At 38.1% G+C, this 19,379-nt stretch overlaps 2 protein-coding genes and 1 long non-coding RNA gene across 4 annotated transcripts in view; 2 read left to right on the forward strand and 1 right to left on the reverse strand.

Annotated features, from left to right (window-relative positions):
• Sano (CABIT domain-containing protein serrano) overlaps positions 1-3,507 on the reverse strand; it is a 127,168-nt gene extending 123,661 nt beyond the window's left edge. For both annotated transcript variants that reach the window (XM_071703970.1, XM_071703968.1), the window contains exon 1: positions 3,102-3,507. The gene's annotated coding sequence lies outside the window, so the exon portion shown is untranslated. The remainder of the gene's footprint in view (positions 1-3,101) is intronic.
• Positions 3,508-14,692: 11,185 nt separating this feature from the next.
• On the forward strand, positions 14,693-16,928 carry LOC139771333 (uncharacterized). The gene is made up of 3 exons (XR_011717899.1): positions 14,693-14,925; positions 15,396-15,532; positions 15,661-16,928. It is a non-coding gene; the product is annotated as an uncharacterized lncRNA (long non-coding RNA).
• Positions 16,929-17,516: 588 nt separating this feature from the next.
• Positions 17,517-19,345, forward strand: Rps11 (ribosomal protein S11). The gene is made up of 5 exons (XM_071704010.1): positions 17,517-17,568; positions 17,839-17,964; positions 18,437-18,642; positions 18,847-18,991; positions 19,205-19,345. The coding sequence occupies exons 1-4, from the start codon at positions 17,557-17,559 to the stop codon at positions 18,968-18,970; spliced, it is 468 nt and encodes a 155-aa protein (XP_071560111.1). The 5' UTR covers positions 17,517-17,556; the 3' UTR covers positions 18,971-18,991; positions 19,205-19,345.
• Positions 19,346-19,379: the final 34 nt, after the last annotated feature.

Genomic DNA, 19,379 nt, shown 5'->3' on the forward strand with positions numbered 1-19,379 from the left:
ACACATATAAAAAAAGTGTTACAACTGAAAAAAGAATTATTTTTGAGAATTATATATGTATAAACAAAAAAAAGATTCATAGTTTATAAAACTTATAGACTATTATTTAGTTTGTTTCTTTAAAATTTGCACTGCAATGTAAAATAAAATCTGTTTCTCAAATGTAATTTTCCACACAACTGAACTCGGCAAGTTTATTTTTCAATGATTTCTATCGGTTGCCAAGATGCGAAATAACACTTCCGGATCTGTCCTACCTTAGAAAGAAGACGATGTCGGTCCGAGGAAAGAAACGTTTGATCACTCTCGCCGGATACATAAAATGACAGCAGAAAGAACACGTAAAAAAATACCGTACGATAACGGAACGTTCGGGGATCAGCGCGAGGATCGAAGAATCGTCACATTCGTACGACCGTGAGAAAAGCAAACGCCTCGTGACTGGTCAACAATCGTAATTAATGCGCTCACGTAATTTCATTTCTAACACGCGGCCTCGTTAGTATGCTCTCGTTCGCAAATGGTAAAGCGCGTATTCTACCAAGGACCACGCGCCGAGATGCGCACAGCTCATAACGCGCCCGCGCGCGAGCGACGCATTCTCCCTAACAATGTTTGTTATAGCAGACGTACGTCGAGGAATGTGCGCATTATATCATTACGCACTATTACCCATTACATACCTCGTTATACCGTATATATCGTATATTATCCTAGATACGCCGGAGGAAAAAGTGAGAATTCTCTCTCTTTATCTCTCTCTCTCTCTCTCTCTCTCTCGCTCTGTGTGCCACTGATGAGACCCTTGGACCATTACCATGCACGTCCGCGGTGCATCGTGGCGCGTACGCGTGTGTGCACACGCGTTCGCAACACCATACGTACGCACCGTATTCGCGCGCGTAATACTTGGCGCGGGCTATCTAATTGTATAGTAAATAACCTTCGTAAATTACGCATATAATGCTTAATGCCGTCGTACGGCCGCGCGCGGTATTGTGCAGCGTGCCTATCGCGTTATGACATTCAATTGCGACGTGTCAGGCAATCACGGCCGCCTTACAGACTCCGACACTTTATGGCGCGCAGCGATATTGCACGCCGAGGAGCGTAGTCACCCGCCGGGGAGAGAAAAATGGGAAGCGAAAAAAAAATGGAGGGAAGATTCGACGCGCCGAGTCGTCCCGATAAATCGAGTTGATTCGCGCGAGAATAACTCCGAATTAATGAACGTTACCGTCGCGATGGCGACGTCGATAGCGCGTAATTGTTTTATATTTATCGCGTCGAGACGAGAGCGATGCTTTGACCGGCGACGGATTAATTAACGAGGGAGATAAAACCGTCGGAGATTTTTTCGCTTCACGCTAATGACCGCTCTATTCCGTGTTCTCCATATATCCGGCAAGGAAGAAAAAAATCGCGCCTTTATTTATCTCATAATTAGCGGTAACATAGAGTCGTACGTTTGATCGATATTTCCGGTACGCGTATAATTTATTTATGAGACTGTAAATAGGATTAAAAAACTGGAGGTGAGAGTCGATCTTGATACGAAATGGAAAGCACATGGTTATGGTACATTTAATTCTCGTCTATTATTCATTTTATTTCAAAGCGGCCACATTGAAACGAGAACTCCTAAGCTGTTAATAAGGAAGATACACGCATCGTCGATTATACGTTAAAAATTATACGTTACGTTTTACATTATACGAGAGGGTGATGCACTATTTACGTCAAATGCTTTTCACGAGTGAGAAAATATTGCTTTCTAGAAAAATGTAATTTTTGTGAGAATGTATTCGCTCCGCCGCGCCGGCGAGTATTCGTTTACCTTGGATCCGACCTCTATGGCACACACAGTGAGCAGGGAGGACAATGTCTGGCTGGCCTGCACTTTCTCCATAGCCGGATAAACCCGGAACAATGTTATAACGGGCTGAATCGCGCGCGATTGCGTAAGCCCACACGAAAACCTTCCCCGGTAACATTGACTTCTTCAAGTGTAATTGGTGCTCGTGCTCCGATTACTAATCACCACCGCCGCACGGTGAACGTGACACACATTCGATTTTAGCTGCAGCGTGGCGATTCACGCGCGGCAGGTTCGCGCCTTCAGTTCGCGTATATATTCGGAGTACATTGCCCGCGCGTCGAGAGAGTACAAAAAAATCTTCTATACCCGCATAAGGCTCAATGTCTATTAAATGTAGAATTGTAGAGCAAAGCAAATAGACAAGAGAACAATCTACCATTTAGGAAATATCATTTCGAATGTAGGTATTAATATGCAAATGTAGAAAGTACACCGTTATGATTATATTGCCTATAAAAATATTTTTAAGCCGTGCGGGATATATGTTAGAAATTATTTTAAAAAATAAACAACGAGATAAAAGCATTTGCGTGTCATTTTACAAGTGTGACAATATAAATTTTTATCTTACAATTAGAGCATAAACTACGTCTTGATGAAGAAATCAAAAGCTTGTAATTTTTTAAACAGATCGCTTTAGATTTAGATAGAGAGATATCGGACTTCTTTATACATATATCAGAATGCGATTGTATGTGTTTGTACATTGAAGTCGTTTTATCTTAGAGTACGTTATTCATCAAAGAAGAAGACCTTGCCATAATAAACACGTTATGCAAATTGAAATTATAGTTCAGAACGAAACTTTAATTTCGGTAAGCATTATTGTAAGTAGTAGGTATTGTCAAACAAAAAGATCGTACGTAAAAATGAGATATGTTAATCAATTTATGAAAATACAAATTGTATGCACAGCAGAGTTTACAATACAAAGTTCTGTATTTTAAATCTAATTAATTTTTATAAATCAGTTATTAGATTTAAAATACAGAACTTTGTATTGTAGCTATTCTCGTGCGTATCCAATGAATTTAATAATTTCCAAAAAAAAGTACACTAACGTTATAACGACACTTGTACGATTTCAAAGCTCTGCTCGTACGTTTGTTTTTTATTACAAATCAATCAACGTTAAGACTGGCATCGCGATCATAATAGACTAAATAGACGATGATCACACGATGATCGGAAGATCATTGAATGTAAAACTCTACGTACTTACTTGCCAAAACTAAACTATCCGGTGATCAGTGTCGGTGATTGTTGACAGTGGTGGACGACGTTGTGCGTGGCACGTCCGTTTGTGAACTAATTTTTGCTCTTTCCCCACTGGTAACAACTCCACACTGTGGCACTGTGTACTACCGTGTATGTGTATCTCGCGAGTACCCGGGGTGAGACCGGGAGACCGGGATACATCGATTTCGGAAGGCTCGCGCGCGAAACGGAACGGAGTCGACGACGGTATCGAGGCGACGGAAAGCGAAGTGAAGAGAACAGAAAGAGGCGTAGGCCACGTAAAACAGGGGGAGAGAAAGGAGAGAAAGAGAGAAAGAGAGAGAGAGATAGGGAGAGTGACGGACGCGGAGAGTGGCCCTGCTCTGACACAGATCACTGACCAGCTTCACTTCAGAACTGACGCGATACTAACTCGCTGCCGCGCGACATAACCGGCTCCGTAGCGCTCGGTTGCTTTCGTTGATGTTCGGCCCAGCTCGATCCCTACTATTCAAGTATACAGATATATACGGTGTGTATATATATTCCGTATAGCAAAGGTGTGTATAACGTACGTATAAACGTAGCACGGGACGCGGGCCGTTGTGCGTATACGTGCGTGTGTACGGCCGTAGTACGTCAAGGTAACGTGTGTGTACGAAGGTATACGGATACGCCTACGCAATTTGGGCTGCAGACGATAATGAAGAACTTGCCCGTGCTTTACGCGAGCGTGCCGATACCGCGGAGATAGAACTTTTCGTGTAAGACTCTTCCTTACAAGGCCGGAAAACTACAAATTTCATAGTTCTTATTATTAGATCGATACAAAATTGATTTTTTATTTTCGATTTAGCAAAGATTTCAACAAGGATCTTAGTTTTCTATTTAACTTTTTAACGTTATATACATTGATACAATCAAACGCTACGTTAAACTTTCTCGTTTTGATATTTGTATTATCACAAAATTTACGAATGTGCTTTTACATCTTATTTTTTTAATCAATTTAATATTTTAATTAATGGTTAAGAAAGATAATGGTAGTTTTCTGTCAAAATAGCAAGATACAAAGAAGAAATATCATAGCACAATCGTTTATATTTAACAATATAAAATATATACCGTATTACATTTTACTTAAAAATTAAAAGAAGTATAGTTTCTACAAAAATTTCTTACGTAAAGTGTAATACGACATATATACAGAAAATAAGTTTTAAAAAATGCAGTTACACGTTGCTTATTTTATCGAATTTTATATATAAGACTGTTTCAAATAACTCGTGTTTAGTAGGATTCGCGTTGTTTCACGCAAGAAATTGGTAACCACTACGCAGATTTATGAATTTGATAATGATAAACTCGCAAGCACATTATATTGCGCGCATTACGGAATTATACAACATTATGGGCTGTTCCGACGTTAAGTACGATATTCCAGGATATAATAGAATGCGCAGGAACATAGGGGTCTACGCTAATGTCCGTAAAACCGCTACAATAAGGGTTGAATGCGCATGACGGGTAAAAATGTGATGTATACTAAGTAATTCACCTTGCACCTCCCTTACAATTTCACGTCTTTCGATGATGATCTCGTCGGATATTGCTTAAAAATTTTACAAATGTTTAAAAATATTCTCAGATAACTTCGCAACAACTAAGGAGTGTTAAAGCATTTCTGAATATCAAATGACATTAATTAATTTCAATTTAAATATTTGTCAATTAACGTATGTTAATTAATAAGGAGCCAGAGATATATTACTTTAAATTAAAATATAGTGAAAACAGACTTGTTTTAATTTCACATTTTTTCTCGATGATAGAAGGATTAAGATATATCAGTCGGTGACGAAACCGATGAGAGTGTTGACGGCAGATGTAGAAATCAGAAGCACGATGATCGTTTCACGCGAAGCGATATGTCTTGCGAGGAATCGGACCGAGAGTTTTCTACAGCGGTGATCCGCGCGGTCGTGAGATAATTATGGAAATGAATTTCGATCGTTACGGGGGCGTAGAACTCGACTCTCTTCCATGACATGACCCGGCCTCGACAACGATAATCCCACCCAGCACCATAATTTTCCCCACAATTTTCGTGCCTGCGTGTAAACATCCAACGGTACGTTACTACGAAACGCGATACAAAGTATAGAACCGTTCGTGGTCGTCCCGAAGGCAAAGTGCCTGCGATCCGTTTTTTACACCCACATTCAGACAGAAATCGAACTTCTGCGGCATTGAGAAGGCAAACGATTCCAAGTTCGTTCAGGTTCATATCCGCGTGTATTTTTTTTTATTATTTAAACGTTATGGTTGGTATAAATTCTTCTACAGAGACTTCTACAGTACTGCGATTAATGACAGTACGCTATTATTTATAATAGGCCTGGTTAGATTTGAAGAAGCCATTCGAGCGGTTTTGCGCTCGATGTACGTCGTGAACGGGACGAGTTATCAGTCAAATACTAACGTCGGTACACAAGGCTCTTAACACTTGACTACTCCTTAAATTAGTCCCGCGGCGGAGCTATTCAGAGATGTGAAAGGACCGTGGAGAGTCGTCGCGAGAGTGTGAGGTGACGGAAGCCGGGGAGAAAACGTTTGTATAGACGACGTCTTTCGCGGCAGCTTTACGAGAAGAAAGGGGGAGAAAGAGCCACGGGAAGAATGAAAGGACGATGTGTGAGAAATTGGACAAGGACACTTGGTGGACCACTGGAGAGCCGATTCCAAGCCTGTGCTTTACCCTGCTCGCGAGTCACGCATGTGGCTCGTATTTAACGGCATTATACTTGCGCCCGCGCGCGGTCACGATTCATGCATAATTTATCTGAAAGCACGGTGAAAAATAGTTTTGACCTCAAGGGCCAGGCCGGGAAAGGCGTTTGTCCGCCACGCACTCTCGCGGCTGCTGTTACTGCCGCTGCTGTCTGCATAGAAAGTGACTGCCCTCGCCGCGTTACGTGCGAGGGTGCGCTGGACTGGCCCGAGTTCGCAGTCCGATTGGCTAAGGCCGCGGTTAGAACCGTTCTGGTGTTAATGGCATTGCCCATCCGATGTCTTGGTATACTTACGACCGACGAAGTCGCGTATATACCCGCTTGATACGTGAACGTGCACGATTTACAAATGTGTGATTCAAAGTCAAATGTTTTATACAACGTGCGTCAAAGTCTAGATACATTAATAAAAAGCTCAATAATTACGAAACAAAGGCGAAAATTTAGCTATGATGGATAGCCAAAGTTTTATAATCAGTGAAAAAGAAACTTTCATTTATGAAATTTAAAAAAACGAAATGTTTCATTAATCAAGTCAGCTGTTTTTGATTCCGTTTCACTTATTTATGATATAAATATTACGAAATACAATTTTCACAATTTGTGATTATCTATACGCGTGTACCGCGCCAAGTATCTTTAAGACGTAACGTTATAATTTTAAATGGTTCCGCGTAATCCGGCAGTATCCTCGATAGAATCTTCTCAAGCCGTGTTATCACCTGCCATAGGAACTTGGCACCGCTCGCTTCAATGGCTTCTTAACGCTATACAACGCTACGGAGAAACCTGTTTGTCATGTATCTCGCTCTTCGGGATATATTAACAGCGTTCTGTCGCTCACGTGCAATGTCTGGTACCCAAAGGAAACCATGTTTCTTGCTCTCTTTCGCTTGCGTTGCGTCGACAATGAAACTTCCTGTCTCACCGTATAAAATATACAGTTTATCGTGAAATCATCACGAAAAATCTGAACAGCGCGCGCAACAAGGGTGTCACCGTGTATAATTTCTAATTAGCGATATTTAATTTTCTAAACATTTATTTATAACTACGCCATGAAATTAAGAAATTTTCCTTGTATCTCGCTATTTTCATAAAAAAAAACTGCTCCTATCTTTTTAAATCGTCAGCTAAAATAGTATCGAACCCTCCGTACCCTCCTTTTCCTAAGTTGTTTGATTAAAAAAAGAAATTTTAAAAATATGTTTAGAAATCCCCTCAATAATACAAATATCAAAACGAAAAATGCGTTTATTATTAATTTAGGACTAAAATTGCCTCGTCTCAAAGTCTCACGCTTTGAGCACGCTGTTAGAGAGAGTCATAGCTCTCGCCAATAATATTATATATTAGCGTAGATACGCGTGTAAGCCGGTACGTAATGCTTAGCTTAGTAGCGTCCTAGCAGGCATCGACACTGCCATATACTCGTTACCGCTGACACTCTCGCTGCTCGTCCATAGCGGCAGCCGGTATATCCAGTCCCGCATAATTTTAACCGCAAGATATACGGAGTTTACCCCGAGGTCAAGGTACGCGCGCATCCGAGCCGTGAACGAATACCTAGACCTAAACGATATTATTCCGTCGATTCGCCGATGATTTTCGGAAAAAGGAGAAGGAAAGGTGTGCGGATAAATGATAAATGACCGTTTGCGCGCACGACTTAATTTCGCATCGCCAACGATTTGTCACGCCACTGAATTCCTGTCAATACAATTCGAACCGCGATGACACACAACGACCAGGCATGCGCTGACCGACATAAATTTCGGATATTTATTTGAGCGAAGTTTTTGATGCACGGCTCGAACAAAGTCCGTGACGCGAACAGTAATATCTATGTATTTGTCAAATATTTCCGCACTGTTGTTTATTAAATCGCGAATGCATCTAAATTAATACTATAATCAGAGTTTCAATAACGTCTATTAGCTTTAACTATAATTTAACACTGCAGAATTTAGAAAAAATGGAATTTGTCGGTGATGTCGCGCTTTCGCCAGTGTCATTTGGGAAAAGTTACATCAGTTTATCAGTCGTTCCATCGATCCTATTCCTTGTTTTCCTCCCGTCAAAGTAGACATATATTATATATTGGTGCTGTTACTATTCCTGGCGCGCCTGTTACCACTAATTACAGGCTTCGGTAGAAATCACGTTCCGGAAGTGAGCGCATCTCGGCGCTCCCGTTCTCTCTCCCGCGTTTAATATTCTTTGAAGGCGCGTAATACAGTCGAGTCATCGATTCACGGAAGGAACGTACTCCCCGTCATCGAGTGGACAACGTCGAAAATCAAATTTCCTGCGTGATGCGGACGCGCGCGGATCGAGAAAGAGAAGAAGCGGAATCTCGCGGAAAGAGAGCATCTCGAACAAGACGGAAGAACGATGTAGCCCGTGTGTCACGTTTTCACGTAGCTCGAATGGCCGCTCGTAATTTCTGCGGAAGACGTACCGCCTCCTCCGTGACGTAAGACCGGTTACACAGGCGGACACGAAAAAGATGAGCGATCGTGTAACGGAGCGTACGATGAGTCTGCGGACGCACATTTTTCCCCGCAACCACCCGGCCGTTCTCTGGTAGCCTCGGAAACGAAATGGGAGCACGTACGTGTCGATAATAATTATTTCTTGCTACTTGATCACGACCGGAGGTGGTTACGTCGACGTTGCAGAAGCGTATCTTCCTTAGAAACCATTCGTTATAATTATACCTATATTATCTATTATACAGATCTTGCTTAAAGTCAAAACAGAGCAATAAAGGCTTTTAGCTAAATCATCTTACGGCTAAATTCAAAATTTCAATTAATGAATCAGAAAATATTAAATTTATAATTTGATAGTTTGAATAATTGTTCAAACCAAGACAGAGTATACACAAAATTAATATCAAAATGCGATCGATCATCCTTGACTTCGGCATGAGTATGCTCGCCTCATTTCTACGATTGCGTGTCAACGGTTGCCTTTTAAAAATGAGAACAAAAAATGTGTTATGTGGTATAACTATGAAGCTAATGGTTCTTACAGTTACGCGAGTCACTAATTATTGCAGAGATTGATGGAACGCGCGGATTGTCAAGACGGCGCGCGGCGACGGCGGCGAATGGCACAAACAAATCCGCCGTGGCTCTCCGTGCTGACGTAGATATTAGAATCGAATGAAATACCGATCATATTAAAGGTAGAGGCGTTTATTTCAGTTCAGGTTTTCAATTTTATACCGAAGTCCCTCGATAATACGCGCGCGGCACCTTTCGCGCGACTGTTCGTCGCGCGAACGATGAAATAAAGTCGGCTGTGCGCGCGGGATATACAGATTTATTTAATTAAGTACGCTTAAGTGCCTCGTAAAAACCCGCTTCCCTCGGCGACCGGCCCGACGGATTTTTCTCGCGTCTTATATACAGCCTCGGGCAATGTAAACGTGGCCCCTGTCCTTTATTGCGTCGCGCTCGCGAAAGGAAAAGGGACGAGACTTTCTAGTTTGAGCAGGTATTATTCTCGCGGCTGCACAAAACACTCGCGTCTCGCGCCTATTGCGCGATCGCGCGCGCTGAAAAATACGAGACCGCCAAGTAAGTAAAATAAACACAATATCTCGCGCGCACGAGAGACGGGTAACTTCGGCGCGGTACTCAATGAGCAATGAAAGTTCAATCACAGGTAATTACAGGCGGTCTCTCGAGAGCGAGATGTTCCTTCCTGCGCTCCGTAAGAGCGTCTATTGGGAAGTGACGGCAATGACGGATTCGCGTTACGACCTCGCGGATCTCTAATTACCGTGCACGATATTAGCTATCGCGGACATGAATCATTGCTATCAATGAAATAGAACGGGCGCGCCTTCGAAAGGGGCTGCTGAAAAATCGTAAGAATGTTAATAACTTCTCGCTGTTACTTAACCACGTGCGCGCCTTATAAAGGTGGAATTAGCTCCTAATCGAAAGTGTTTGTATATTAAACATACGCGCGAGATCGTCAACGTCAAGGCTTGAATGTTAGATTAATTAGCAATAACAGGTACGGCTTCGCGTAACATTAGAATGCTCTTTTCGCGCGTCAAAGAGAACTAAACGACTTAATCACCTGCGAATATGTATCTCCGATCGAATAAAAAATTATAGTTTATACAAAAAGTATCTGATGAGAAAAACGTGTTAATTTTAATTAAAGAGTATTTTACATATTCAAAATTTGAAAAAGTTTCTACAAAATTGAATTATTTATAAATTCATAAATTTAAAAGCTTTTTTTATAATGCTAATTAAACATATTTCAATCTTATAGTAATTTAATTGTTATTAACAATATATAATTGCTGCGAAGCAAACAATGTAAAGCGTTTTTTTGCAAATTTTTTATATAAATATTGCATTTTGCAAACAAAATTTTCGATCTCTCTAAGATATTGTCTTGATTTGAATACCAAATATTGTCTGCTATACGCACTATTGGTTATCGTGCAAGTAATGAAAGATCTCATTTGAAACAGAAACACAGCGACAAAGCAATGCGAGTTCTCCGTGGGAAAGGCCGTTCAAGCGGCAAAGAATCTTAACGGACGCGGATTATATCTGAAGAAGGACGTTGTTAGTAACAATTAAAGCGTGTACATACGGACGTGGTTTATAACCGAATATCGTCGGACTTTATATAGATCCTATTAGGAGTACATTCCGCGATCTCTCGTAAAAAAAATTCGCCTGGGGCACCATTGACTCGCTTGCGCAGTTAATAACTGTGCGACAATTGTTCTTAAGAATCTCGCGTTGATTTAATCCCGACATTCAAGTATTTCTTGGTTTAATTACTCAAGTCTTGATATTTTTCTCGCCTATATGTTTAAATTGAATTTCTATTGCAAGAATAGATTTACTTCAGGATAATTAAAAAAAAATTAGAAAACGATATTTCTTAGAGATCAGAAAGTAGACCGAAAATATGTACCTATAATACGACAAATAATTTTTTTTATTCTTTCAAACTTGGTTAATTATGCGTTAATTGCGTTTTAAATTATTTCCTTCTCGCTATCCTGATTAAATTTTATATTATAAAATATAAAAATGTTTTTAATAAATATTATAGTACAATTTTTGATAGATAATTGCAATATCACAATTATCTATGTAGATATATATTTAAATAACGAATCTCTACGGTAAGCGATCAATGTTCAGTTGTGCCATCAGCCATCACTAGCACACGCTTCCATTTAAATAATGAATCATTAATGCACAACTTACCAATCAGGATATTGCAGGACTGCTCCATCCGCTGCAAGTTCCAAGTTTGACATCCTCCGCATTAAATCCAAGGAAAAAATGAATATACCAGAAGTGAGCACACACGCACACTTAATTCCGCACACTTAATTACACATATTACTGAACGAATTTCGAAAGTTAATCCACATAAAAATCGCGAAGTCACGTGAATTAGCTACACCGCGGTATGCGAAATACAAAACGTGAGATAGAATGCATCTTGTTGCACAGAGCTTTTGCTTCGATTACATAACTGCAGTCGGTTATTATAATCTGCACCAAATAATGGACTTTTCATTAGACGTGCGTCTAGGGCATTGTACAAATCTCTAAAAAAAGTTGTCTTTGGGATCCTTAAAGATTCAAAATTCGTCGGATTACAACATTCGCCTATTATTTTTCCAGGCACCGATATTATTACTGATACTATTTATTTTTATGCAATATTTATTTTCATTAATATAAAGTCGTGACTCAGATATGATAAGGCTTCCTTTTGTAACGATCACAGCATTATTTACAGCGATTTAATACATTTAATCTACGAGCAATGATCGCGTCTAATGCAAAAAATAATCGCGATCGCCAATTATATATAAATATTATGCCATAAGCACTACATATTTGAATAAAGTCAAGCACATAATCTTATTAACGTAATAATCATAACATTAACTACTCTTCTAACAGAACGACTACAAGCAGTGATTGCGGCTAATGTAAAAAATAATCGCGATCACTGTCAAATTACTACATACATGAATATTACACATATTTTAATTAAATCATGCACATAATTTTATGAATTTAACAATCAGAACACTCACTACGATGATTACACTTTCTAATCTATAAAACAACTACAAGCAGTTATCGCGGCTAATGTAAAAAATAATCGCGATCACTGTCAATTACTACATACATGAATATTACACATATTTCAATTAAATCATGCACATAATTTTATGAATTTAACAATCAGAACACTCACTACGATGATTACACTTTCTAATCTATAAAACAACTACAAGCAGTTATCGCGGCTAATGTAAAAAATAATCGCGATCACTACCATAATTATTACTACCATAAATTATATTTAAAAATACTACCAATTATTACGTATATTATTATATATAAATACTGCTCATTTCAATTATCTTACGCACTTGCATATTCATCATGCAAGTAATGAATTTGCATGATGAATTAATGAAATTACTATAGCACGGAGTTTATTTCTAGGAACCATCACTCGTTCGCATTCCACGTATATGTATGATATATAATGTATGCAGCAATGCTACGATCGCACGAAGTTCTCTTGAAGGAACTGTCGCATTACGTCTGTTCGTACTATATCAATACAATAAACTATATCAAATAGCAGATTTTTCATTAGGCGCAATCTGCACACCCAATATATACGATGTAAATCTCGAATACGCTACGTCGAAGGAAAAGTACGTGAATTGTGCCTCTTTCGAGTCGAGCCTCTCGAAAGTGCGTAAGGACCATTTTCGCGTACCGTAGGCATTGGAATCTGCACTCACTGGTACTGTGCGACGGTTTCAAACCGCGGTGCAGCTTCAATCGTCGACGGTCGAAACGGCACCGGTCGCGAGAACCCGAGACAACCGATACGCCCCGGCGATAGCTCGTCACTTCAAACGACACTCCCGAACAAAATTCGCGTCAGTTGTGCGCTTTTATGGGGCAAAATTCGCGATTAAACGCGGAGCAGTCGCACCTTCCACTCCGTCCGAACCGACGTGCCGAGACTGTCATGGCGACCGTCGAGCGCGCGCGTCGCCGAGATATTAGAATTTGGAGCAGTCGCGATTAGTGCTCGCGACGTTGATCAGATGCCTTTCACGCGTCTTTTACGCAAGCTACGATGATTAACAATGTTTCAATCGATGTTATTCGCGAAGATTCGAACGGACAGAGACTTACGAATGAAAGAGCCGCGAAAAGGACGATCTTTACCCACCGTTCGAACTTCACATTGGCGCGTTAAGCCGGTAGCGACGATGCACTGGATGCAGAAATACGAGCATTTTGCGGGTTACGTGGCGCCATCTGTACGGTGCACATTGGTACTTGAGTAGTGAAAATCTAACAGGGAGCCGATAATAAACTCTCAGCCGATAAATTCTTCTGCCCAACAATTAAATTAAATTTCATGGATTTATTGGATTATGCGGACGAAATGGAGTAAATGCTTTCACTCTAAAGATATATGCATTTGTTTCGCGTAGCATGTCCCTTGGCACAAAGTCCGTGCATAGCTTATTTCCATGACTCGGAAATAAGAAATCGAGGACGCGCAGTTCTGAGTAATAAATGCAGAATTATTATATTTCATGTTTTTCGTCGAGTTCTATGTTAACCGCGTGAAAATCAAGAGATAGAATATTCGCGACAACCGCAAATGTAAAGCGTTACGTTATAGCAATCTCCTTTTGTGCGTGGTTATGCGGCGACCCCGCGACGTCTACGTACGTTTTATATACGGATAATGCGGGCAAAAACTCGCGTGCGGCATATAGACAGCAATATTTTCGCACTTGTCACGTCGAGAGATCGTAAAAGCTGAAATTGTCTCATTGTCTGCGCCCCTGCGTGGATAACCGCAGGACAGGGTAACCGCAATGTATTGTCCTTCAGTCAGCCCGAGTTCAAGACACCGCGGACATACACATTACACATACAATTACACATACGCATATACATATACCTACACTTTGGCCCGCTGACGAGAGGCGGGTGACATTATACATTATTAAGAAGATGAGCTGTTGAGATGCGCTATATAACCCAAAGGCAGGGTTGAAGGCGCTTACGCTCCTAACCTAAAAGGACCAAGTCCAAAAAAAAAAATCCTTCAGTCAGCCAAGTTATTTCGTTACTACAGCCTTCTAACACTTCCTGCAGACGCGATTGTTCGCAGAGGTGGATTCGTCGAGCGGATGTAACAAATGCAGATAGGGGCGTTTTACTTTCAGCTCTACGAGAAAACAATTTTTGCAATCCACAATTTACAAACGCTAAAATTTTGAAAATCTCGATGTGATATAATTCTTTAGAAATAATGAATCTTTATAAAGGCAATTTTTCTGAGAGATAAATAGTTAGGTTTTTAATAATTTATCGATGGAAAAATCCTGATGTTTTAGTATTGATTATCGATTGGCAATTATATCGTAACAATTATACACGATATATTTAATATATTACAAATACGTATAAAATTTCACGAGAGACATTCGTCAAGAATTTTCAACATACGCGAATTTCGTTTTTAAACAGCAACAATCGCGAGAATTTCTGCTCGTACTTATTTACTTAGTGACTTATACGATACATTTCGATAACAGCAAATCGAATGATGCTGTCAAATAATATATATACATTTCTGTTGCTTTTTTGTTACTCTGTTACTTTTAGCTGTTACTTATCTTCAATAACATTAAACAAGTAATAATTAATGAAGGAATTGGTTAATTGAGTGTAGTATGGATTCGAAAAATAAATTTCAACATAATCTTATATGAGACACGCATATCTCATCACATTGTATATTATCTCGAGAAATTTTAACTCACTCACCTTTTGTAAGAAGTGAAGGTGAATCTAATATAAACATCGTTATATTAACATAAATAGCATCAGTCGCTATTATAGTCCTTGGTAGAACACAAGCTCAAGGCAACGATCACTCAATTTTTGACAGAGTGCTTGGATAATTCAATCAGTACGTATCTTCATATAAAAAATATCTAATAACGAAGTTTTCAACACATACTACATGTAGTTAAATAGCTATATGTTCAGAAATGCTTGTTATAATCTAGCATATCATATTTCTTTATACGTATCTTGAAAGTCTATGTCAATCGAGCGAGTATAAAACATTTGTTAAAGTGAGAAAGTTGCAGCAGCATGACCTCCAATAAAAATAGATTTTACTGATGTACCGATACTTTCCTCAATTTTCTATTATTATTGAACATATTTCGTAACTTTGCTAAGCTTTACACAAAGCGCGCTCGTATAAATTTTAAAACCACAGCATGGCAAAAATTACGATCGATTTTTTAAAGATATGTGTATATAGTAAACAAATTTCGTTATAATTATATTATTGCAGAACAAAAACAAGAAAACTATTTATTCAGTCACTCTAAAAGTAATGTATAATCACGAAGCGTATGTATGTTTTAGATTTTAGATCATTGAAGTTGAAGGAGATTTTAGATGGGGAATAGGTACAGCACGGAAAGAGAAAGTCATGTTGAAATATACGCCCCAATTTTTACGTGTCCCTTTTGCAAACAAAAAATGGCATGCTGCGTTGAAATGTAAGTTATTCGTGCAATTGCCGAAGAGCTATGCAAAAAGTTACGAATTCTTATACTGAAGCCGAAAGAGACACGATTGATTGATCGAATCAGCTCGCACATTGTTCGTCTGCTTTGGATGTTTTCAGAGATCGCGCGACGAACATCGGGAGAATTAAATGCAACAAATGCAGAAACCAAATTTGCACCACGATTGATAATTCGATGACACCGTTGCAAGTTTATTTAAGATGCGAAGAGAAAGTAACTTACAGAAGAAGATAATATGCGAAAACGATACCGTTGTCATTTTCAAGGATATTAATTTTATCTGATTTACGGTTTGAGCTGATTCGATGTATAATTATAGTCTAATAGTTTTTAATGTGTGTATTTTAATGTATATGTATTTTTTATACGTAAATTGTCTATGCGATTATTTTCTCAACATCTCCAACAATGCTGCTCTTATTTTTATTTGCCAATAACTTAACGTCGTAACTCGAATATGATTGCATATTTCAATGTACGTATTAGGCATCTCACTTTATGTAACGATTACTATAAATACCGGAATCGCGATATTGACATGTAATAATGATCATTACATTTGTTATTATTCACGAAAGCTTATTACTGTGAGACATATAGGCCAGTATTCATAATCAGATATTTAAGATCGTCTTAAGTTTATCTTTAGATGTTGTACAACTCATTTCATTGACTATATACGGAATATCTAAAGATGAATTTGAAAGACGATCTTATATATAAGATCTGACTGTATATGAATACTGGCCATATATGACGAAAATTCATATTATTAGGCATATATGAACGAAAACGCTTTTGCTCTGAAATTGTGAGTAAAAGTGTTGATTAGCGCGACTCTTAATTGTCGGGAAACATTTTTTATATATAATTATATATATAAAATATGTTTACATATGTGATTTCTTTCTCTTATATAATCTATATCTTATATACTTTGTATATACAAGAAAAAAATTAAAAAATGATTAAAAGAGGATAATTTCTGCATTTTTTTACAAAAAAGTAAAATTTGAGGAAATGAAAAAGCAACCTATTTATATATAATAATCATATATATGTATAAATGTAATAATTGTATATACATATAATTATATAGAGAGAGACTATTGTATAATTTAATCACAATTTCAATTCTAATTTTATTTTTGTACAAACAAAGATATAAGACAAGATTACATGTTTTATGTACATTATGTATATGTTTTGTAATTATACTTATATATGAAAAATTTTTTCCGGGTTGATATAAAGATGCAGATTGCAATCTTTATGTCATGATTGCAGTGTGCATGGCCAGTTCTCTATAGCATGGAAGCATAAGATTGGACACGGTTTTGATTAATAAACATAGAGAAACATTGAATTCCACGTTCTTTATTCAATTCCAGACGTTTTTGAGACTTTACCAAAAGACATCTGAAAGTTATCTTTTATAAGACATTTTTTTGGAGTAATGTAACAGCTTTTCTTTTCACGTTGGAAAGAAAAAGAGAAAAGATGAATTGTACAAGAAGTTCAGCTAAAACGAACAGGCCTAATTATTAAGCCTGTTCTTTTTGAAGGAGCTTTCCGGCAAGCGACACACAAGTCGACACAAGTGTCGTTTTGTCTTTGTTATTCATTGCCAAAAAAAAAAAAGATAGAACGCACACCAGCATCGTTCTGTCCTTATTCAATTTTTAGTAAGTAACAAAGATAGAACAACGCGCTGTGCACCCGAGTAAAGTTTTCGAACGCAGCTGAATTTCTTGCACGGTTTATCTTTTCTCTTTTTCTTTTCAATCTTTTCATGTTGGGGAGATAAAGAGAAAAGATAAATCGTGCAAGAAGTTCAGCTAAAAAGAACCAGCCCAATTATCTATCTCATAAAAGAAGTAGTAGGTAGCACTGGGTTGACTGGGTACATATTTCTTGTGTTGGCACTCTGCAACCATGCTGCTGAAGCGCGCTGTCCGCTCTTCCGGTTTGCGTCGATCTTTCAGACGACCAAAATGGCTGATCAGGTATGTGCTCGACGCCGCGATCGTAAATAAGTATATTTCCTCACGCATTACGGCATTATTCTATGAAATGTGCTATTCTCTCGCGATGAGTAGCGTCACGGGTAATCGCACGCGAAAAATAAGAACGTAAATCGAGATGGTTAGAGTGGTTCGAGTGGTTAGAGTTCGTTGGCGTAACACGTGGTTAGGTCGCCCGCGTGTGCCGAGATCCGAACACGGAGGAGTATATCTGTAATAAAGAGATGCGTAATACGATTTCGTTTGTTGCAGAGCGAGCGCGCGTTTCAGAAGCAACCCACGATCTTTCTTAACCGGAAGAAAGGTCTGGGCCCGAAGCGCAGGAAGCCCATGAGATACAGCCGCAACGTCGGGCTCGGTTTCAAGACGCCTCGTGAAGTAAGTTCTAGTACCCTCTAATTCCTCTGATGAGCGAATAAATTCGTATATTATTAAGTTAATTTACATTCGTGCATAAGATAAGTATTGATAAGTCGGCGAGATGCGTATCGAGATTAAGGTTATGAAACATGTATAAATAGGATATAATTTATTAGACAAGATATATTTATTTTATTACAATAGGTAATTTAATAAATAAGACATATGGAGTTAGAGGTAGAGTTAATTAAGATGCATTGCTAAAGATGTGTTCATGTAATTTTATGTCTTGTTCTTGATATGATTACCGTTACTTTGAATACGACTAAGATATTAAATGATGATAACAACGACGGTCTTCTGACGATATATTTTTCGATTGAAGAACATTCTATATTCTCACATACTGAACATTTTTTACATTTAATTTTTTTTATTAGTAAGAGGTATATGAGATGTCTTATATATTTTGCTGGTTTAATCTTCGTAGGCTCTCGAAGGAACTTACATCGATAAGAAGTGTCCATTCACTGGCAATGTATCGATTAGAGGACGTATCCTTACTGGCGTCGTACAAAAGATGAAGATGCAACGTACTATAGTTATACGCAGGGATTATTTGCATTATATTAGAAAGTACAACCGTTTTGAGAAGCGTCATCGGAATATGAGTGTCCATCTTAGTCCTTGTTTCAGGTACACAAGCAATGAAAGAATTTTATTTATTCTAAAATTATTAAAATTTAATTTTTATTTGTATGATGATAATTTATATCACGATGGTCTACTGACAAATGTTTTGATGATTCATTATATATCTGATTTACAAAATAATAGTATTAAGAAGAGAGTTAGCAATTAGTTATCATTAATTATTATGAACTTTATATTGTATTCCAGGGATGTTGAAATTGGTGATGTAGTCACCATTGGAGAATGCAGACCTCTGAGCAAGACAGTAAGATTTAATGTATTGAAGGTTTCGAAAGGAACAGGATCAAAGAAAAGCTTCAAGAAGTTCTAAACATCTAGCTTTCCAGCAATGGTTTGTAACATTCGTTTACGTGTACTTTTTATCACTATTATTTTGCTAATATAATTACATTAAAATTGAACTCAAATGATGATAAAAATTACGACGGTCTTCTGAAGATGTACTGAAGAATGTATATTTTCTCACACTGAATATTTTTGCATTCAAATTTTTAATGTAAAATTTATAAACATGTCTTATGTATTGTTGTTTTAATTATTACAGAATACATTTTGGCAGATTTCAAGAATGAGGTAAGGAAAAGATTGCAAAACTTTACAACCAAACGTATTTATACGACCCTGTATTGTGATTCTCATATTCGAAATCTGGCTAAATAACAAAAATAAAATTTCTATAAAAATATTGGAATCATGTGTGATTTAATTGTTTTAATAAT

Source organism: Temnothorax nylanderi, unplaced genomic scaffold, assembly GCF_030848795.1.
Source record: "Temnothorax nylanderi isolate EJ_2023f unplaced genomic scaffold, tnyl_v1.0 TNYL_tig0038_pilon, whole genome shotgun sequence".
Taxonomy (NCBI): Eukaryota; Metazoa; Arthropoda; class Insecta; order Hymenoptera; family Formicidae; genus Temnothorax; species Temnothorax nylanderi.